We start from the raw sequence: 17,733 nt of genomic DNA on the forward strand, positions 1-17,733 counted from the left end.
CCGCCACCACCAGCATCCAGCTCTTCCTCCGCTTCTCGCTTCTCTACAAAATGACAGCTGGGCGGCGGCCTGGAAGCTGGGAGGGGGGCGGAATATGGGAGGAGAGAGGCAGCCTCCATGCTTTTCTTTCGGCGGAGCGAGAAGCGGAGGAAGAGCTGGATGCTGGTGGTGGCGGAGGAAGGCAAATTTCAAAGACGTTCCGCCCCCCACCCCAGCACTTTGCATCCCGCCGGCAAAGAGCAATCAGGCAGCAGCTTCTTCTAGATACGTGCGATGGGTGGGACAGAGGGGTGGGGTTAAGCCCACGTGGCTGGGCTCTGCAACAGAGACCCGGCGGGGAGGAGAGCGGAGCTCACAGGGCTGGGCTCCGCAACAGAGACCGTCGGCCAGCTGGTCGGGCCGGTGAGGAAAGGGGCGGAGCCCACATGGCAGGGCTCCGCGGCGGCTGCCTGCTGGGCTGGTAAGAGGGGGAACGGAGCCCACATGGCTGGGCTCCGCAATGGAGACCGCCGGCCTTCCCAGGCTGCTGGGAAGCCGCCCGGCTGTTTTAAAAGGTGACAGCCAGGCTGGGGGACTTCCCAGCAGCCTCCCGAACCCCGAACCCGGAGGTTCGGCAAAAGTTCGGGGTTCGGGAGGCTGCTGAGAAGCTCCCCAGCCTGGCTGTCACCTTTTAAAACAGCCGGGCGGCTTTCCAGGAGCCTTCCGAAGCCGAACGCCAAACCCGAACTTCCGCGTTCGGCGTTCGGAGGCTCCTGGAAAGCCGCGCGGCTGTTTTAAAAGGTGACAGCCAGGCTGGGGAGCTTCTCAGCAGCCTCCCGAACCCCGAACTTTTGCCGAACTTCCGGGTTCGGGGTTCGGGAGGCTGCTGGGAAGTCCCCCAGCCCGGCTGTCACCTTTTAAAACAGCCGGGGGGCTTCCCAGCAGCCTCCCGAACGCCGGTTCGTAACTCGAAAAAAGTTCGTAAGAAGAGGCCAAATTTTTCTGAACCCCGGGTTTGTATCACGAGTTGTTCGTAAGATGAGGGGTTCGTATCTTGAGGTACCACTGTACCTTCTTTTCTCCCCCCCACAAAACCTGTTCACGCATTGACATGGCTTGGTCTAATCTCGAAATCATAAATGAAATTACAGACATACCAATATTAAATGCAACTTGGGCAGATCATAATCCCTTATTGTTAACATTCAAAGATACCAATTATAATACTTTTCATAGATGGTCTATGTACCAAACGATTATTAATCAACAAGAATTTCAACATAAAATACAAAACGATCTCCCCTCATTTGTTAAAATTAATTTCAATGGTGAGATACCTAATCAAATAGCATGGGACGCTACTAAAGCCTATGTTCGTGGCATTTGCATCTCTTACTCCGCAAACAAAACAAAAGAAAAATATGCTCAATTACAAAAATTAAATACATCCTTACAACTTGCCGAAAAAACATTACACAATGATCCCAAAAATAATACAACTTTACTTGAAATAAAAACAGTTAAACATGGAATAAATTTAATAACACAACAACATATTGCACAAAAAATAAAAACTGCAAAACAAACTCATTTTGAATTCGCCAACAAACCAGGCCGTTGGTTATCTCTTAAATTAGCTCACCAAAAACTTGACAGGAATATAGATGCATTAGCAGACCCTTCTGGACACTTAAAAACAACTAATTCTGCCAAAAAACAAATTATTCAGGACTTTTATCAACAACTCTACAAAACTTCAAATCTGGATGGTGATTTACTATCGAATTATTTACAACAAAATGAAGAAAAAACATTAATAACTGACGATCAAAGATCTTCCTTAAATAAGTTAATCACCACTACAGAAATTGAAATCGCAATAACAGCAAAAAAACAATAAAACCCCAGATTCTGACGGAATTCCATCTGAATTCTATAAACAGCACTTAGAAACAATCACACCTATACTTTTAGAAATTTACAATAATGCACTTAGCAATGCAAAATTTCCCACTTCTTGGTCCGAAGCATACATAACGCTCATTCCCAAAGACACCCAAAATAAATACCTTTTAGAGAATTATAGGCCCATAGCACTACTTAACACAGATTACAAAATATTCACATCAATAATGGTGGATTATTAAAATATACAACATGGTATGTTAATGATTTGGGTATTGACCATGTGAAGCGTTTGCTGTGAGTCTTGGGTTGCAATGTCATTAATGCTAATTAATGGAAAAGCTGCTTTCTACTGGAAATATAGATTTTTTTTTCTTTATGTGACTTTATATGTGACCAAAGCCTTCTCATCCACAGATGCCAACTCTACCGAATTTGACCCTAAAACCACACACCCAGTAGTAAGTGCGATTATACTTTTTAAAAATCCATTGTGGTTTCTTTTCATGTATACCAGGGCTGTCAAACACGTGATCTGCGACCCAAATGCGTCATGCACTGGCTATGCCCACACCAAGTTTAGCGAAGGGGGAAAAAGTTACGTGACATCATCATGGCATATTTGAACATTTCCCTCCCTCCTTCCCACAACAATTATTTTGAAAAGAAATGTAAAAAATGGCCTAACTAAAATGAATTACAATGTACTGTATTACAATGAATGAATGAATTAAAATAATCATATTTTTCCATAGTGTTACGATTGATGAACTCGTTAGTGTTGGCTTACATTTGAGTTAGGTGTTTCTCTGAGAGTTGCTCTGCCTTTTGTTTTGTAGATCTGAAAATCCATATTTTATTTAGAGCCAGTGAATCTTTCAATTTGACCAAACAGGACGTGTGTTACATTTACTTGACTCTCTATTCAAGAGTGTTTTAGATACCTTAAAAGTAAACTTTTGCATGTTTGTATATGTGTATGTTACATATGTATGTAATAATACACATTACACACCCACGTGAATACACTCTTAAAACTCATGCTAGACATGAAAAATACTGTACTGTATTAGCAATTAAAATGGGGGTTTAAGCCCTGTGATTGATTACAAATACTAGAAACTATCAATTTTTTTTAGAAGCAAATGAATCAGGAATCACCATCTGCCGCACGAATCCCAGCGACCGATTAGGTCCCACAGAGTTGGCCTTCTCCGGGTCCTGTTGACGAAACAATGTTGTCTGACGGGACCCAGGGGAAGAGCCTTCTCTGTGGCGGCCCCAATCCTCTGGAATCAACTCCCCCTGGAGATTAGGATTGCCCCCACCCTCCTTGCCTTTCGCAAACTCCTTAAAACCCACCTGCTGTCAGGCATGGGGAAATTGATTCCCCTGGGCTGTTTCCGCTTTACGTATGGTTTGTATGAGATGTATGATTGTTTTTTTATATTAAGGGTTTTAAATTGTTTTAACCATTGGATTTGTACTGTTTTGTTGTTGTGAGCCGCTCCGAGTCTCCAGAGAGGGGCGGCATACAATCTACCTACCTATCTACCTATCTACCTATCTACCTATCTACCTATCTACCTATCTACCTATCTACCTATCTACCTATCTACCTATCTACCTATCTACCTATCTACCTATCTATCTATCTATCTATCTATCTATCTATCTATCTATCTATCTATAAATATATATATATTATATATATATATCAGCTTACATATTTTGTTTACCCTGCATTCTCGCTTAACATTCTTAGTTGTCTTATCTCTTTCTTCATCCCATCATACTCTTTGGCTTTTCAGGTAATTGACATGCCGGAACACAATCCAGGTCAAATGGGTGGAACCATGAGGCTGGGCAAGAGGAGAACCATCTTCCAAACCAAGAATTCAGTCATGAGTATGCATTTCTGGGCCTCATTTTAGTCCCCACCCCCCAAGCCTTCCTTTCTTTTGACTCCTGGTTGTATTTTGATTATACAAACGCCTAGGCTGCCTTAAAGTATGGGAAATTATAGCTAGCGGCCATCCCACTTTCCTAAGACATTTGGGGCAACTTTGATGACCTTTGGTAGTAACTCCACAAAGAAAAAAAATATATACATCAAACTTTGTATCTTAAACATAGGTATTTACTAGACCAGTGTTTCCCAACCTTGGCAACTTGAAGAGGTCTGGACTTCAACTCCCAGAATTCCCCAGCCAGCAAATGCTGGCTGGGGTATTCTGGGAGTTGAAGTCCAGATCTCTTCAAGTTGCCAAGGTTGGGAAACACTGTACTAGACCACCCTTGGGTCATTTCAGAAATATTTCCTTGCCTAGATTCCTCAATGCTTTCAGCAGTGGCAGAGCTAATACCCCTTAGTTCCTCATGTTTTGGTGACCCCCACCTGTAAGTCTAACACCAATTCTCCCAACAGAGCTTTAAGCTGATTGGCAGGAAGGTCAGAAGGACACCCCCCACTGATTGATCAGATTGTAAAAATATGTTCCAAAGTGCCTGAATAGAAGCTTTAGTTCCTAACACCACGGGAAATTTGTCTTTTCCCATGGTCTTAGGCCACCCCTGTGAAACGGTTGTTCGACCCCCAAAGGGGTCCCGATCTCCAGGTTGAGAACCACCGTTCTAGTGTAAACTTGAAAAGTTCTGTAAAATTCAGGGAAGTTGTTCAGAGATATATCTCTCTTGAAAGTAATCCATGTTAAACTGTGTAGCACACTCAAAATATCAGGATTTGTCGACTAAAGGAAATGTTTTATGATGTTTAGAATTATGTCATAAAATGATTTAGGATCATGTTCAGGTCAAAAAAAATGTTTTATAAATATGGACATGTTTCAATTCCACAGGAGAGTCATGGGGTCCTGGATTTTGGATGCGTTCTGTAAACTACTTCATTTGAGGCACCTTGGTCCAGAACGTTTTGCCCTGTGATGCATTTTTTTGTCAATTGAAGATTACAGACACACAGTATACACAGGGGGATGTTTGCCCAGGTTCGCCTGGTGCACCAGTTGCGGCCCTATTTGGACCGGGAGTCACTGCTCACAGTCACTCAGGCCCTCATCACCTCGAGGCTCAACTACTGTAATGCTCTCTACATGAGGCTACCTTTGAAAAGTGTTTGGAAACTTCAGGTCGTGCAGAATGCAGCTGCGAGAGCAATCATGGGCTTTCCCAAAAATGCCCATGTTACACCAACACTCTGCAGTCTGCATTGGTTGCCGATCAGTTTCCGGTCACAATTCAAAGTGTTGGTTATGACCTATAAAGCTCTTCATGGCACCGGACCAGATTATCTCAGGGACCGCCTTCTGCTGCACGAATCCCAGCGACCAGTTAGGTCCCACAGAGTGGGTCTTCTCCGGGTCCCGTCAACTAAACAATGTCGTTTGGCGGGACCCAGGGGAAGAGCCTTCTCTGTGGCGGCACGGCCCTCTAGAACCAACTCCCCCCCCAGAGATTAGAATTGCCCCAACCCTCCTTGCCTTTCGTAAGCTTCTTAAAATCCACTTCTGCCGCCAGGCATGGGGGAACTGAGATACCCTTTCCCCCTAGGCCTTTACAATTTTATGCATGGTATGTCTGTATGTATGTTTGGTTTTATAATAAGTGTTTTTAACTGTTTGGATTGTTACATGCTGTTTTAATTATTGTTGTGAGCCGCCCCGAGTCTACGGAGAGGGGCGGCATACAAATCCAATAAATAAATAAATAAAATATAGATAACAGCAAGATATTGTGATAACAAGTTAGCAATTGAACACATTCACAGAGGAAAAGTCAGTTTGGGGTTATTAATTGTAACATAAAAGGCCAGGTACAGAGAGGGTGTATGACACCACTGAATAACAGGTGCTGGGGAATCACAGGTGGGGAAAGCTATTGTCTTTGCACCATTGATGGTTCAGATGAAAAGCTTAGAGATATAGCATATCTGAGAGCCAGTTTGGTCTAAGGCACCAGGCTAGAAAGCAAGAGACAGTGAGTTCGAGTCACGCTAAAGCCAGCGGAGGTGACTTTGAGCCTATCCCTCTCTTACCTCAAATTAGCAAGAGGGCGGTTTGTTCGTTATATAGGCAGGTTACAAATAAATGAATAAATATTAGACTAGATCCAGGGGCTGGATCTGGCCCGTGGGATGCTTAGATCTGGCCCTAGGGAGCCACACTGGAAATAGGAAAGGACCAACTGGCAGTGCCTCTGCCAGTCAAAACTGAGTTTGTGAGGGTCACATGGCCCTCCCGAGCTCAGTTTTTGCTGGCAGTGGGTTGCATGAGGCCGTCGCAGCAAAAAACAGCTGGTGAGGGCTGTGGGCAACATTTCCAACTCTATTTTTACTGGCAGAGGGTTGCAGGAGGCCTCCACAGCCAGAAATGGAGCTTGGAAGCCCATTTGGGGTCAGACCCCCCTGGGCTGTGAGATAGGCTCATGCAGTCTTTCTTTGGTGACATGTTGGTAAACACAGGAACCGCTTTCTAATTAAGTTTTCTGTAAGAGGAAGAAAATTATACCAGGAAAAGGCAAAGTGAAGGTATCGTATTAATCAGCATGCTAGTTTCAAATAATCAAATGTCCATATACAGTGATACCTTGTCTTACAAACTTAATTGGTTCTAGGACGAGGTTCTTAAGGTGAAAAGTTTGTAAGACGAAACAATGTTTCTCATGGGAATCAATGGAAAAGCAATTAATGCATGCAAGCCCAAAACTCACCCCTTTTGCCAGCCGAAGCGCCCGTTTTTGCGCTGCTGGGATTTCCCTGAGGCTCCCCTCCATGGGAAACCCCACCTCCAGACTTCTGTGTTTTTGTAATGCTGCAGGGGAATCCCAGTAGGGGAATCCCAACATAGCAAAAACGAGCACTTCGCTGGCAACGGAAGTCCGGAGGTGAGGTTTCCCAGCGAAGGGAGCATCAGTGAAATCGCAGCATCGCAAAAACACCGAAGTCCTCCAAACCCCATCTCCGGACCTCTGTGTTTTTGCGATGCTGCGATTTCACTGAGGCTCCCCTTGCTGGGAAACCCCACCTCCGGACTTCCATTGCCAGCGAAGCACTTGTTTTTGCGATGCTGGGATTCCCCTGCAGCATTACAAAAACACGGAAGTCCGGAGGTGGGGTTTCCCATGGAGGGGAGCCTCAGGGTAATCCCAGCAGTGCAAAAACGGGTGCTTCGCTGGCAACGGAAGTCCAGAGGCGGGGCATCCCAGTGGCGGCAGTGGGTTTGTAAGGTGAAAATAGTTTGTAAGAAGAGGCAAAAAAATCTTAAACCTCAAGTTCGTATCTCGAAAAGTTTGTATGACGAGGCGTTTGTAAGACGAGGTATCACTGTATTTTTTCTACCAATAGGAAAACTCTATGGAGATGGTGACTACTTAGAAGAAAGGCACAGACACAGATTTGAGGTATGGCTACTTGGGAGTAGAGAAAGGTGGGGGATGACAACCCTTTTTTCTCCAAAGTCCAGTTTAAAAAATAAAGTCAGCTGGTGTAATCTCCTGTTCGTAGGTAAACCCAGAGCTCAAAGACTCGTTTGAAGAGAAAGGCATGAAGTTTGTGGGCCAGGATGTGGAAGGAGAGCGGATGGAAGTGGTTGAGTTGGAAGGTGAGCATTGATCCGTTAACCAGAAGGTTGCTATTATTGAGGGAAATTTTTAGGGGTTTCTCTGAGATGTGTGGAAGTGATCTTTCCTTAGATCCGTGACACAGAGCCCTCTCTGCTGACCCCAGGTCAGATCTCCATGGCATTTCTTTCGTGAGCTTCCATTACCCTGTGAACGACAAAACAGAAGCTCACGATAGAAAAAGGTCATGCCTCTTACCACACTGTCTGGTTTTCAGGTCTCGCGCATATGTGCATGTTTGTACATGTGCACACACATATCCATGCATGTGTACGTTCATGCGCGCACTTACACACCTTTCAGTTTGGGCATGTGTGCAGGTGCAATGTGGGTATTTGGTGTCTAAAAGGCAGTTCTGTGTTAGCAAATACTTCAGAAGAAAAGGATTTAGGGGTAGTGATTTCTGACAGTCTCAAAATGGGTGAACAGTGCAGTCAGGCGGTAGGGAAAGCATGTAGGAGGCTTGGCTGCATAGATAGAGGTATAACAAGCAGGAAGAGGGAGATTATGATCCCGCTATATAGAGCGCTGGTGAGACCACATTTGGAATACTGTGTTCAGTTTTGGAGACCTCACCTACAAAAAGATATTGACAAAATTGAACGGGTCCAAAGACGGGCTACAAAACTGGTGGAAGGTCTTAAGCATAAAACGTATCAGGAAAGACTTCATGAACTCAATCTGTATAGTCTGGAGGACAGAAGGGAAAGGGGGGACATGATCGAAACATTTAAATATGTCAAAGGGTTAAATAAGATCCAGGAGGGAAGTGTTTTTAATAGGAAAGTGAATACAAGAACATGGGGACACAATCTGAAGTTAGTTGGGGGAAAGATCGAAAGCAACATGAGAAAATATTATTTTACTGAAAGAGTAGTAGATCCTTGGAACAAACTTCCAGCAGACGTGGTAGATAAATTCACAGTAACTGAATTTAAACATGCCTGGGATAAACATATATCCATCCTAAGATAAAATACAGAAAATAGTATAAGGGCAGACTAGATGGACCAGGAGGTCTTTTTCTGCCGTCAGTCTTCTATGTTTCTATGTTTCACCATCAATTATACATGCAGTAATGGCTGCGAGGATTATATATGCACAAAATTGGAAATTGAATAGGGAAGTTTTGAGGAAAATTATGGATTGCGCAGAGATAAATAGATTGACTTTGAAACTTACAGACAAACAAGATTCTGATTATTATAAAATTTGGGGAAAATTTTAGGATTGGATAGAAAGGTAAGATTTTTAATGTTTTGATAATTAGCTATTTTTTGGAAAACAGAGACAAGAAAATTGAGGTTTAAATAGTAGAACCCAGATGGTTAGAAATGGTGGTAGCACTACATGATGATAAAACACAAAATTTTGTTATTAATGTTAGTTTAAACATATATAATTTTAAAAAAATTATGTATAGTAACATGAGAAGTTTTTAAATACATAGTCTCTATTCATTATAAGATAATTGGGCATTGGATTAACTAGTTTAATAGACATATAAAATTAAATTAAGATTTGGATTAATGAGATCTTGTCAATTTCTAGGTTGATTTAATGTTTTATTGTAAGATGGAGAAAATATTTTTCTTCAGCGATTTAAGAATTTATAATGTTGTATAAGCTTGTAGAGTTTTTTAGAGGAGGAAAGAGATAGAAGAGCTTCCATTGAATGATTAATAAGAAAGGGGTGTGTGAATGTATATGTTTGATTATAAGCATTGTTGTTGTGTTTGAAGTTATGTATTGTCTGCCCTTATATTATTTCCAGTATTCCATCCTAAGATAAAATACAGGAAATAGTATAAGGGCAGACTAGATGGACCATGAGGTCTTTTTCTGCCATCAGTCTTTTATGTTTCTGTTTCTATTATTTTTATTCTATGTTGGAGAATATATATATATTCGACACAAAAATATTCCCTGGTGCAGAGCTGAAGGGATTGGATACTGTAGCCTAGAGGATAATTCTCTGCCTTACAAGGCAAAGGTTGCAGGTTCAGGTCCCAGTGGGTATGGCTAGCCAATGAGGCCAAAATAAGGCCGAAATAGATCTATCCTAGTCTCCCTTAATTTTCAAAATTGGCAAAAAAAACATGTGACATATATATATATGTTTTCGTACATTTTCACGGGTATATGTATGTAGATTGTTCTGAGTTTGGGTTTTGCCTTGTGCATAGACACTCAAAATATTACACGGGGCAAAACCTGAACTCAGAACAATCTACACACACACACACACACACACACACATATCATAAAAGGTTCACCATCACTGCCTTAAATAGAAAAAAAAGAGAGAATTGCTATATTAGTTCTTTAAAATTGAATTTCAGTGAGGATCCTTGGTGTTCTCTGAGCTTGATGCTCTCTGAGCTTGGTTTTCTTTTTCATTACCAAACAGGTTACATCAGTGATTTAACCAGTTTGGTAATGAAACATCTGCAAAAAAACCCATCCAAGCTCAGAGACCACCAAGGACCCCAGAGTTCAACCCGGAATACAAATATACTCTTCCATGGCTACACACCTGTAGCTTTTTAAAGGATATTCATGTAGCCTAATGAATAGTTTGGGCCATTAAGCTAATGAAGCAGTGATGGCAAACCTTTTTTTCCCTCGGGTGCCAAAAGAGTGGGCACGCTATCGCGCGTGAGCCCACACCCATCATTCAATGCCTGGGGAGGGTGAAAACAGCTTCCCCCACCACTCGGAGACCCTCTGGAGGCTGGAAACTGCCTGTTTCTCAACTTCTGGTGGGCCCAGTAGACTCATGTTTTGCCCTCCCCAGAGTCCAAAGACTTCCCTGGAGCCAGGGAAGGGTAAAACCCTCCCTGGAGGCTCTCTGGAAGCCAAAAACACCCTCCCAGGGCCTCTGTGTGTGCCAAAAATCAGCTGGCCGGCACACACATGCAGATTGGAGCTGAGCTAGTGCAACGGCTCGTGTGCCAGTAGATATGGCTCCGTGCCATAGGTTTGCCATCACTGTAATAAAGCATGCCTTATTCTTTTTCTCTAGAACATCCTTTTTTTGTGGGGGTTCAGTATCACCCAGAATTCCTATCCAGGCCCATAAAACCTTCGCCTCCATACTTTGGCCTCCTGCTGGCGTCTGCAGGAAGACTCTCACACTATCTCCAGAAAGGTTGCAGACTCTCCCCCAGGTAGGTCCAGCCGGCTGTACACCTTTGGAACTTGCTTTGGGAGTGTGCGAATGCAAGGTTTGCACCCGCCTTCCTGATCACATCCTTTATTTTCCCTTGCACCCAGACTAAAATATTAATAGCGCATCGCGGGGAAAGTGCGCCATAAAGGCCTCTATGCTGTGCCTGGGCTTCTGTTTCGATTCTCTGTGAAAGATAAATGGGGGGGGGGGTGTTTGGCGGTCAGCAATATTGATGACATATTTTGGGAAGATTTGGGTGCTGGTTCATGGTTAAAGGAAGGTCAGTTTTTTTTGTTTTTTTTGTTTTTTTATTGCCATTAAGCAAATACGTGGATCTCTGCCTCTCCCAAAGTCAGTTCTGATTCTGTGAATTTGGCAAAAGATAAAGGTTATGACAAATCATGAAATTTGTGAAGGTCAAAGGAGGAAGAAAACTCCTTTCCTTCCCTCCCACCCACCCACCCTCCTTTCCTCATTCTCCATCCATCCACCCCTCCTTCCCCATCCCTAAATCCCTCTCTTTCTTTCTTTACCTCCCTTCCTCCTCCTGTCCCCTCTCTCCGTCCCTCCTCTCTCTCCCCATCCCTAATTATTATTATTATTATTTATTACTATTTATTAGATTTCTATGCCGCCCCTCCCCGCAGACTCAGGGCGGCTCACAACAGTGATAAAACAATATACAATGACAAATCTAATATTAAAAGTCTAAAAGCCCCATTATTTAAAAATCATACACACAAACATACCATACATAAAACTACATAGGCAAGGGGAGATATCTCAGTTCCCCCATGCCTGACGTCAGAGGTGGGTTTTAAGGAGTTTATGAAAGGCAAGGAGGGTGGGGGCAATCCTAATCTCTGGGGGGGAGCTGGTTCCAGAGGGTCGGTGCCGCCACAGAGAAGGCACTTCCCCTGGGTCCCGCAAGTCGACATTGTTTAGTTGACGGGACCCGGAGAAGGCCAACTCTGTGGGACCTAACCGGCCGCTGGGATTCGTGCGGCAGAAGGCGGTCTCGCAGATATTGCCTTCTAATTCCTTCTCCTCTTTTCCTTACCTCCTTCATCCTGTTCCCTCCCTCTCTTTCTCCCTCTCCCCCTGCCCATAACTCCCTCTTTCCTTATCCTTCTCCCTCCTCCTGTCCGCTCTCTCCCTGGTCCCTAACTTACTCTCCTCCCTCTCTCCCTCCTTCCGTCCCTCCCATGTGCCTGTGGAAATGATTAATTCTAATTTACAATTTACTGTACTCTTCTGCCTTTTATGCTGAGGTATGAATGCCAAGTGTTTTGCTTTCTGCATCTAATCAAATAAGTACAGTGGTACCTCAAGATACGAACCCCTCGTCTTACGAACAACTCGAGATACGAACCCGGGGTTCAGAAAAAATTTGCCTCTTCTTACGAAGTTTTTTCATGTTACGAACGCCAAACCCGAACTTCCGGGTTTGGCGTTCAGCTTCAGGAGATGGCTGGGAAGCCACCCGGCTGTTTTAAAAGGTCACAGCCGGGCTGGAGGGCTTCCCAGCAACCTCCCGAACCCCGAACTTTAGCCAAACTTCTGGGTTCGGGGTTCGGGAGGTTGCTGGGAAGCCCCCCAGCCCGGCTGTGACCTTTTAAAACAGCCGCGCGGCTCCCCAGCAGTCTCCGAACGCAGAACGCAGTTTGCTCTCCGGAACCGGGAAGTTTGGCAAAATTTCGGGGTTCCGGAGGCTGCTGGGAAGCCCCGCAGCCCGGCTGTCACAACAACCGGGAGGCTTCCGCCTTTGGGTTTTCGGCTCGGGGGAGCAGGAGGACCTTCCTAACTCCCTCCTCCCCAGCCGAAAACACAAAGGCGGTCTGATGCCGCCCCGCTTGAGCCAGGAGGCATTCAGGGCGTGGAGGGTTTCTTAGCTTTCCTCTTCCTCATTCTCCGTGAAAGCTGGAGGACAAATAGAGAAGAAACGGTGAAGAGAAGAGCCTCCTTGAAAGGTTGAGGACACATGGAGATCAAACTGGGAAGAGGAGAGGTGAAAAACCCTCCGTGAAAGGTTGAGGACACATGGAGATCAAACTGGGAAGAGGAGAGGTGAAAAACCCTCCCTGAAAGGTTGGGGACACATGGAGATCAAACTGGGAAGAGGAGAGGTGAAAAACCCTCCGTGAAAGGTTGAGGACACATGGAGATCAAACTGGGAAGAGGAGAGGTGAAAAACCCTCCGTGAAAGGTTGATCTCCCAGTTTGATCTCCATGTGTCCCCAACCTTTCACGGAGGGTTTTTCACCTCTCCTCTTCCCAGTTTGATCTCCATGTGTCCTCAACCTTTCACGGAGGGTTTTTCACCTCTCCTCTTCCCAGTTTGCTCTCCATGTGTCCTCAACCTTTCATGGAGGGTTTTTCACCTCTCCTCTTCCCAGTTTGCTCTCCATGTGTCCTCAACCTTTCACGGAGGGTTTTTCACCTCTCCTCTTCCCAGTTTGATCTCCATGTGTCCCCAACCTTTCACGGAGGGTTTTTCACCTCTCCTCTTCCCAGTTTGATCTCCATGTGTCCCCAACCATTCACGGAGGGTTTTTCACCTCTCCTCTTCCCAGTTTGATCTCCATGTGTCCTCAACCTTTCACGGAGGGTTTTTCACCTCTCCTCTTCCCAGTTTGATCTCCATGTGTCCTCAACCTTTCACGGAGGGTTTTTCACCTCTCCTCTTCCCAGTTTGATCTCCATGTGTCCTCAACCTTTCACGGAGGGTTTTTCACCTCTCCTCTTCCCAGTTTGATCTCCATGTGTCCTCAACCTTTCACGGAGGGTTTTTCACCTCTCCTCTTCCCAGTTTGATCTCCATGTGTCCCCAACCTTTCACGGAGGGTTTTTCACCTCTCCTCTTCCCAGTTTGATCTCCATGTGTCCCCAACCTTTCACGGAGGGTTTTTCACCTCTCCTCTTCCCAGTTTGATCTCCATGTGTCCCCAACCTTTCACGGAGGGTTTTTCACCTCTCCTCTTCCCAGTTTGATCTCCATGTGTCCCCAACCTTTCACGGAGGGTTTTTCACCTCTCCTCTTCCCAGTTTGATCTCCATGTGTCCCCAACCTTTCACGGAGGGTTTTTCACCTCTCCTCTTCCCAGTTTGCTCTCCATGTGTCCCCAACCATTCACGGAGGGTTTTTCACCTCTCCTCTTCCCAGTTTGCTCTCCATGTGTCCCCAACCTTTCACGGAGGGTTTTTCACCTCTCCTCTTCCCAGTTTGATCTCCATGTGTCCCCAACCTTTCACGGAGGGTTTTTCACCTCTCCTCTTCCCAGTTTGATCTCCATGTGTCCCCAACCATTCACGGAGGGTTTTTCACCTCTCCTCTTCCCAGTTTGCTCTCCATGTGTCCTCAACCTTTCAAGGAGGCTCTTCTCTTCACCGTTTCTTCTCTATTTGTCCTCCAGCTTTCACGGAGAATGAGGAAGAGGAAAGCTAAGAAACCCTCCACGCCCTGAATGCCTCCTGGCTCAAGCTGGCGGCATCAGACCGCCTTTGTGTTTTCGGCTCGGGGAGGAGGGAGTTAGGAAGGTCCTCCTGCTCCCCCCGAGCGGAAAACCCAAAGGCGGAAGCCTCCAGGTTGTTGTGACAGCCGGGCTGCGGGGCTTCCCAGCAGCCTCCCGAACCCCGAAATTTTGCCAAACTTCCCAGTTCCGGAAGCTGCTGGGAAAGCCCCCCCCCCTATTTTAAAAGGTGACAGCCAGGCGGCAGCGGTTTTTTGCAGGTTTTTTTTTCTTGTTGCACGGATTAATTGACTTTACATTGTTTCCTATGGGAAACAATGTTTCGTCTTACGAACCTTTCGTCTTACGAACCTCCCCCTGGAACCAATTAGGTTCGTATCTTGAGGTACCACTGTATTTATCTTACTTTCATGTATTTCCATTTTTTAAAAATGGTTCAGATTAACCCGGCAGCAGAACCTTTGAAGACCCTTGTGACCTATCTAATGCAGGGTCCTCCTGTAACAGATCATGATGTTACAAAACAATATATATAAAAAGGGTTTTTTAATATATATATATATAAATACAGCCAAGCAACCTTATAATCAGGAATGTTGAGACCTCCAGTGTTTGCTCTAGATCACGGTATGTTCTTTCTCCTGATTTCTCTTGCCTCCATGGCCAGGAATTCTAGCTGAATTAGTATATCAGGAACAGAGGTTGTTTATGCATGTAAGAAAAATCCTGTTATTTTTCTAACGGCCTGAATTTTACAGGGATACCTACAGTGACAGAAGTGGAAGTAGTTCCCCCGATTCTGAGATCACAGAGATGAAATTTACTGCGGTGAATCATGAGTAAACGGCTGGTAAAATCTATTTTTCATTTTCCGGGTTTGTAGATGGTTTCTTTCCCTGTTTGCGTCACATTTCCTGGGAGCAGGGGATGGTGGTGTAGTCAAGATTACCAAGTTAAAAGAGTATTTTAAAAATACCGATAAATTTTACATAAAATATCTCTGATCTTCCTCTTTTTCTCTCCCTTCATCCCAACCTACCCAACCAACCATCCAGGCGTTTGAAAACTGGACAAGGATACATCCTGAGGATTTTATAGATCATGTTAATATAATTGTTTTTATTTTTTGGAGATAACTTGTCATTACTTTTATTTTATTTTTTTAAAGAAAGTATTCTGAGAAACAGGCAGTGCTGCTTGGTCGTGCTCAACTGTGACTGTTACAAACCTGAAGTGCAGAAGCTGAGTGGGGGGGAAGAGACATCACACGTTAAGGGAAGAGACATTTTGGACACGTTAAGGAGGTTAAACAGGCCATTGTAAATGTTCCCAGAAGAGGCCGCGCAGAATCTCTGTTCAAGATTTTGATTCTTCTCCATTGTTGGAGGTGTACATTCTATCGTTGGCATCTCAGTGGAAAGTCATACAAGGCAGGCTATCCCACGCTTCGAAAGTATTTTAAAACAAACCTAGCATGGCTTAACCTTTCGCAAGAGTATAGTTTCCCCATTCACAAGATAAAGTCTACTCTGTTGCTAAGCGAATCTGGCCCCACATTCAAAGATATTATTTCCAAAACAAGAGTGTGTCCATTCCCCCTGTCCTCCCCTGCCATTGTACACATTCACCGGAGGAGTGTGGTTTTCTATAGTTCAGCTTCCTGAACTGATTTGATTCCTTGCATCAAGGGGTGTGGCAGGGTGCACGTGTATGAAAAAAAATGACTTTTCAGCAGTTGCCTTTTGCACCTTCTCAATGAGAACTTTGCCTTGGACTAGAGAGAAGCGCTGAGAGAGAGAGAAGAGAGGCCACCCTATGCAGAACGAAGAGCTCCTGTTGGCCTAGGGGCTGTCCCAGGCACCTGTTTTTACAAGGGGGGATATTTGTGCCCAGGGACACACAGGTGCAGCCCTAGGAGAGAGAGCGAAAAGATGGGCCTGCAGATGTGGAGGTTGAAGAAAAACGTGGTTTACGATGTTTTCCCAGGGCAGGTTACAAACTATGTTTTCCAGCAAGTTAGGTGAAACAGTGTGCGAGTGCGAACGTATTGGATGTACAGATCCTTTTTGGTTCATTAAAACTTTGGGGAAACAATTGGTCTGCTCTGTCTTGTTTATATAATTTGAAAATACTTTCCACCCCCCCCCATGCCCTCCCCATTTTTCTTATTTAAAGAGTGGAATTTCTTTTGAAATTGCATCAAATCCTCCCTCCCTCCCTCCCACCTGATTATAGCTGGAATACTGGAAAGTAGCGGTGAAATCCAATTTTTTAAACTACAGGTTCTGTGGGCGTGGCTTGGTTGGTGTGGTGTGGATTGGTGGGCATGGCAGGGGAAGGATACTGCAAAATCTCCATTACCACCCCACTCGGGGTGGGGGTAGCATCTAGAGCTGGCATTTACCTGTTCTCTGAACTACTCAAAATTTCTGCTACCGGTTCTCCAGAACCTGTCAGAACCTGCTGGATTTCACCCTGCTAGAAAACGATAATAGAAACAGTACCGTCCCAACCACTGTCCACAAATCACACTTAAGGGCCAACTGAAAACTTCCTGGGACCCATTTGTTGTGAGTTGTTGTGGCTCAGTCGGTCACGGATTTCGAGGACCAGGAGACGGAGGAGTAATGACATCGCAGGCCAGTGATTTTGCCATCTGAGTCAGTGAGGAAAGGTCAGGGACTGAGGAATCACCAGCGACTGTAGTTAGGGTATTGTCTGAGTCAGAGGACGATTGGGACTTTGACGATCAGGACCCCCTGTTAGATGCAAGAGTAAGGAGAGTGAGATCCAGACATGAATATCTCTCTAGAAGGGGTTCTTGGCGTTGATTAGATCCATGGGACATTTGGCCACTCCTTGGCAGTGTATGCTGGGAAAGAGAGTGTGGCAAGCAACGTTCCCCATCATGGAAGATGGTGCCTGGGATTTGAGAGACTTATTCTGCTCCCATGGACTTTGTTTCGATCTTTTTGCATGAGCTGCTGCAGCTTGGTTTGTGAATGTGGTTAAACTAGTAGTAGAGATTTATGACTTTAGCTGGCCCGCTTCCCCGAATTGTCTTATCTCTTGGTATTTTAGATAACTCGGGCCAGCATGAAATCCTTTGCATTCATCATTTTATTGTATAAAATTATTTTACCAACAGACCTTGCTTATTGAGACTTTGGAAAAGGCCAGACAGAATATCATTGCCTAATGTTTACTCAAGGAATTGACTCGGCTGCTCTTAACACATGGAAAAGAGGCCGCTGTTCTTTTATGATCTGAAACAACCTCCGATGTAAATGCTGGTGGATGTCAAGAATATTAGTCATAATCCAAGATTAGACTTTTAACCTGTTTTGAACGTCCCAGAAGCAACTGTTTGCCTTCCCCCCACCCCCCAGGAGAGAATTGCCGATAGCAGTAATAACCACACGGTGAAACACAGGCAGAGGAAAGGACAGGAAATTGCCATGTTAATAGCTAATAATTGCAAATAATGTTTCCCCTCTAAATACTGAGTCCTTTGGGATTGAGCAGCATAGAAGTCAAATAAACAAATAAATACATTGCTCAAAAAAATAAAGG

At 44.7% G+C, this 17,733-nt stretch overlaps 1 protein-coding gene across 3 annotated transcripts in view; it reads left to right on the forward strand.

Moving 5' to 3' along the window:
• The window catches only part of CTPS1 (CTP synthase 1), a 68,234-nt gene that overhangs the window by 21,923 nt on the left and 28,578 nt on the right, over positions 1-17,733 (forward strand). For 2 of the 3 annotated variants that reach the window (XM_070764005.1, XM_070764006.1), the window contains exons 13-18: positions 2,302-2,345; positions 3,696-3,792; positions 7,244-7,299; positions 7,403-7,499; positions 10,544-10,688; positions 14,919-15,010. In XM_070764005.1, coding sequence (XP_070620106.1) covers positions 2,302-2,345; positions 3,696-3,792; positions 7,244-7,299; positions 7,403-7,499; positions 10,544-10,688; positions 14,919-15,003 — 524 coding nt within the window. In that variant the 3' untranslated portion in view covers positions 15,004-15,010. Of the gene's footprint in view, positions 1-2,301; positions 2,346-3,695; positions 3,793-7,243; positions 7,300-7,402; positions 7,500-10,543; positions 10,689-14,918; positions 15,011-15,215; positions 16,255-17,733 lie in introns of those variants that run through there. The other variant, XM_070764004.1, reaches the window with a different exon arrangement.

This window comes from Erythrolamprus reginae, chromosome 11 (genome assembly GCF_031021105.1).
Source record: "Erythrolamprus reginae isolate rEryReg1 chromosome 11, rEryReg1.hap1, whole genome shotgun sequence".
Lineage (NCBI taxonomy): Eukaryota > Metazoa > Chordata > Lepidosauria > Squamata > Dipsadidae > Erythrolamprus > Erythrolamprus reginae.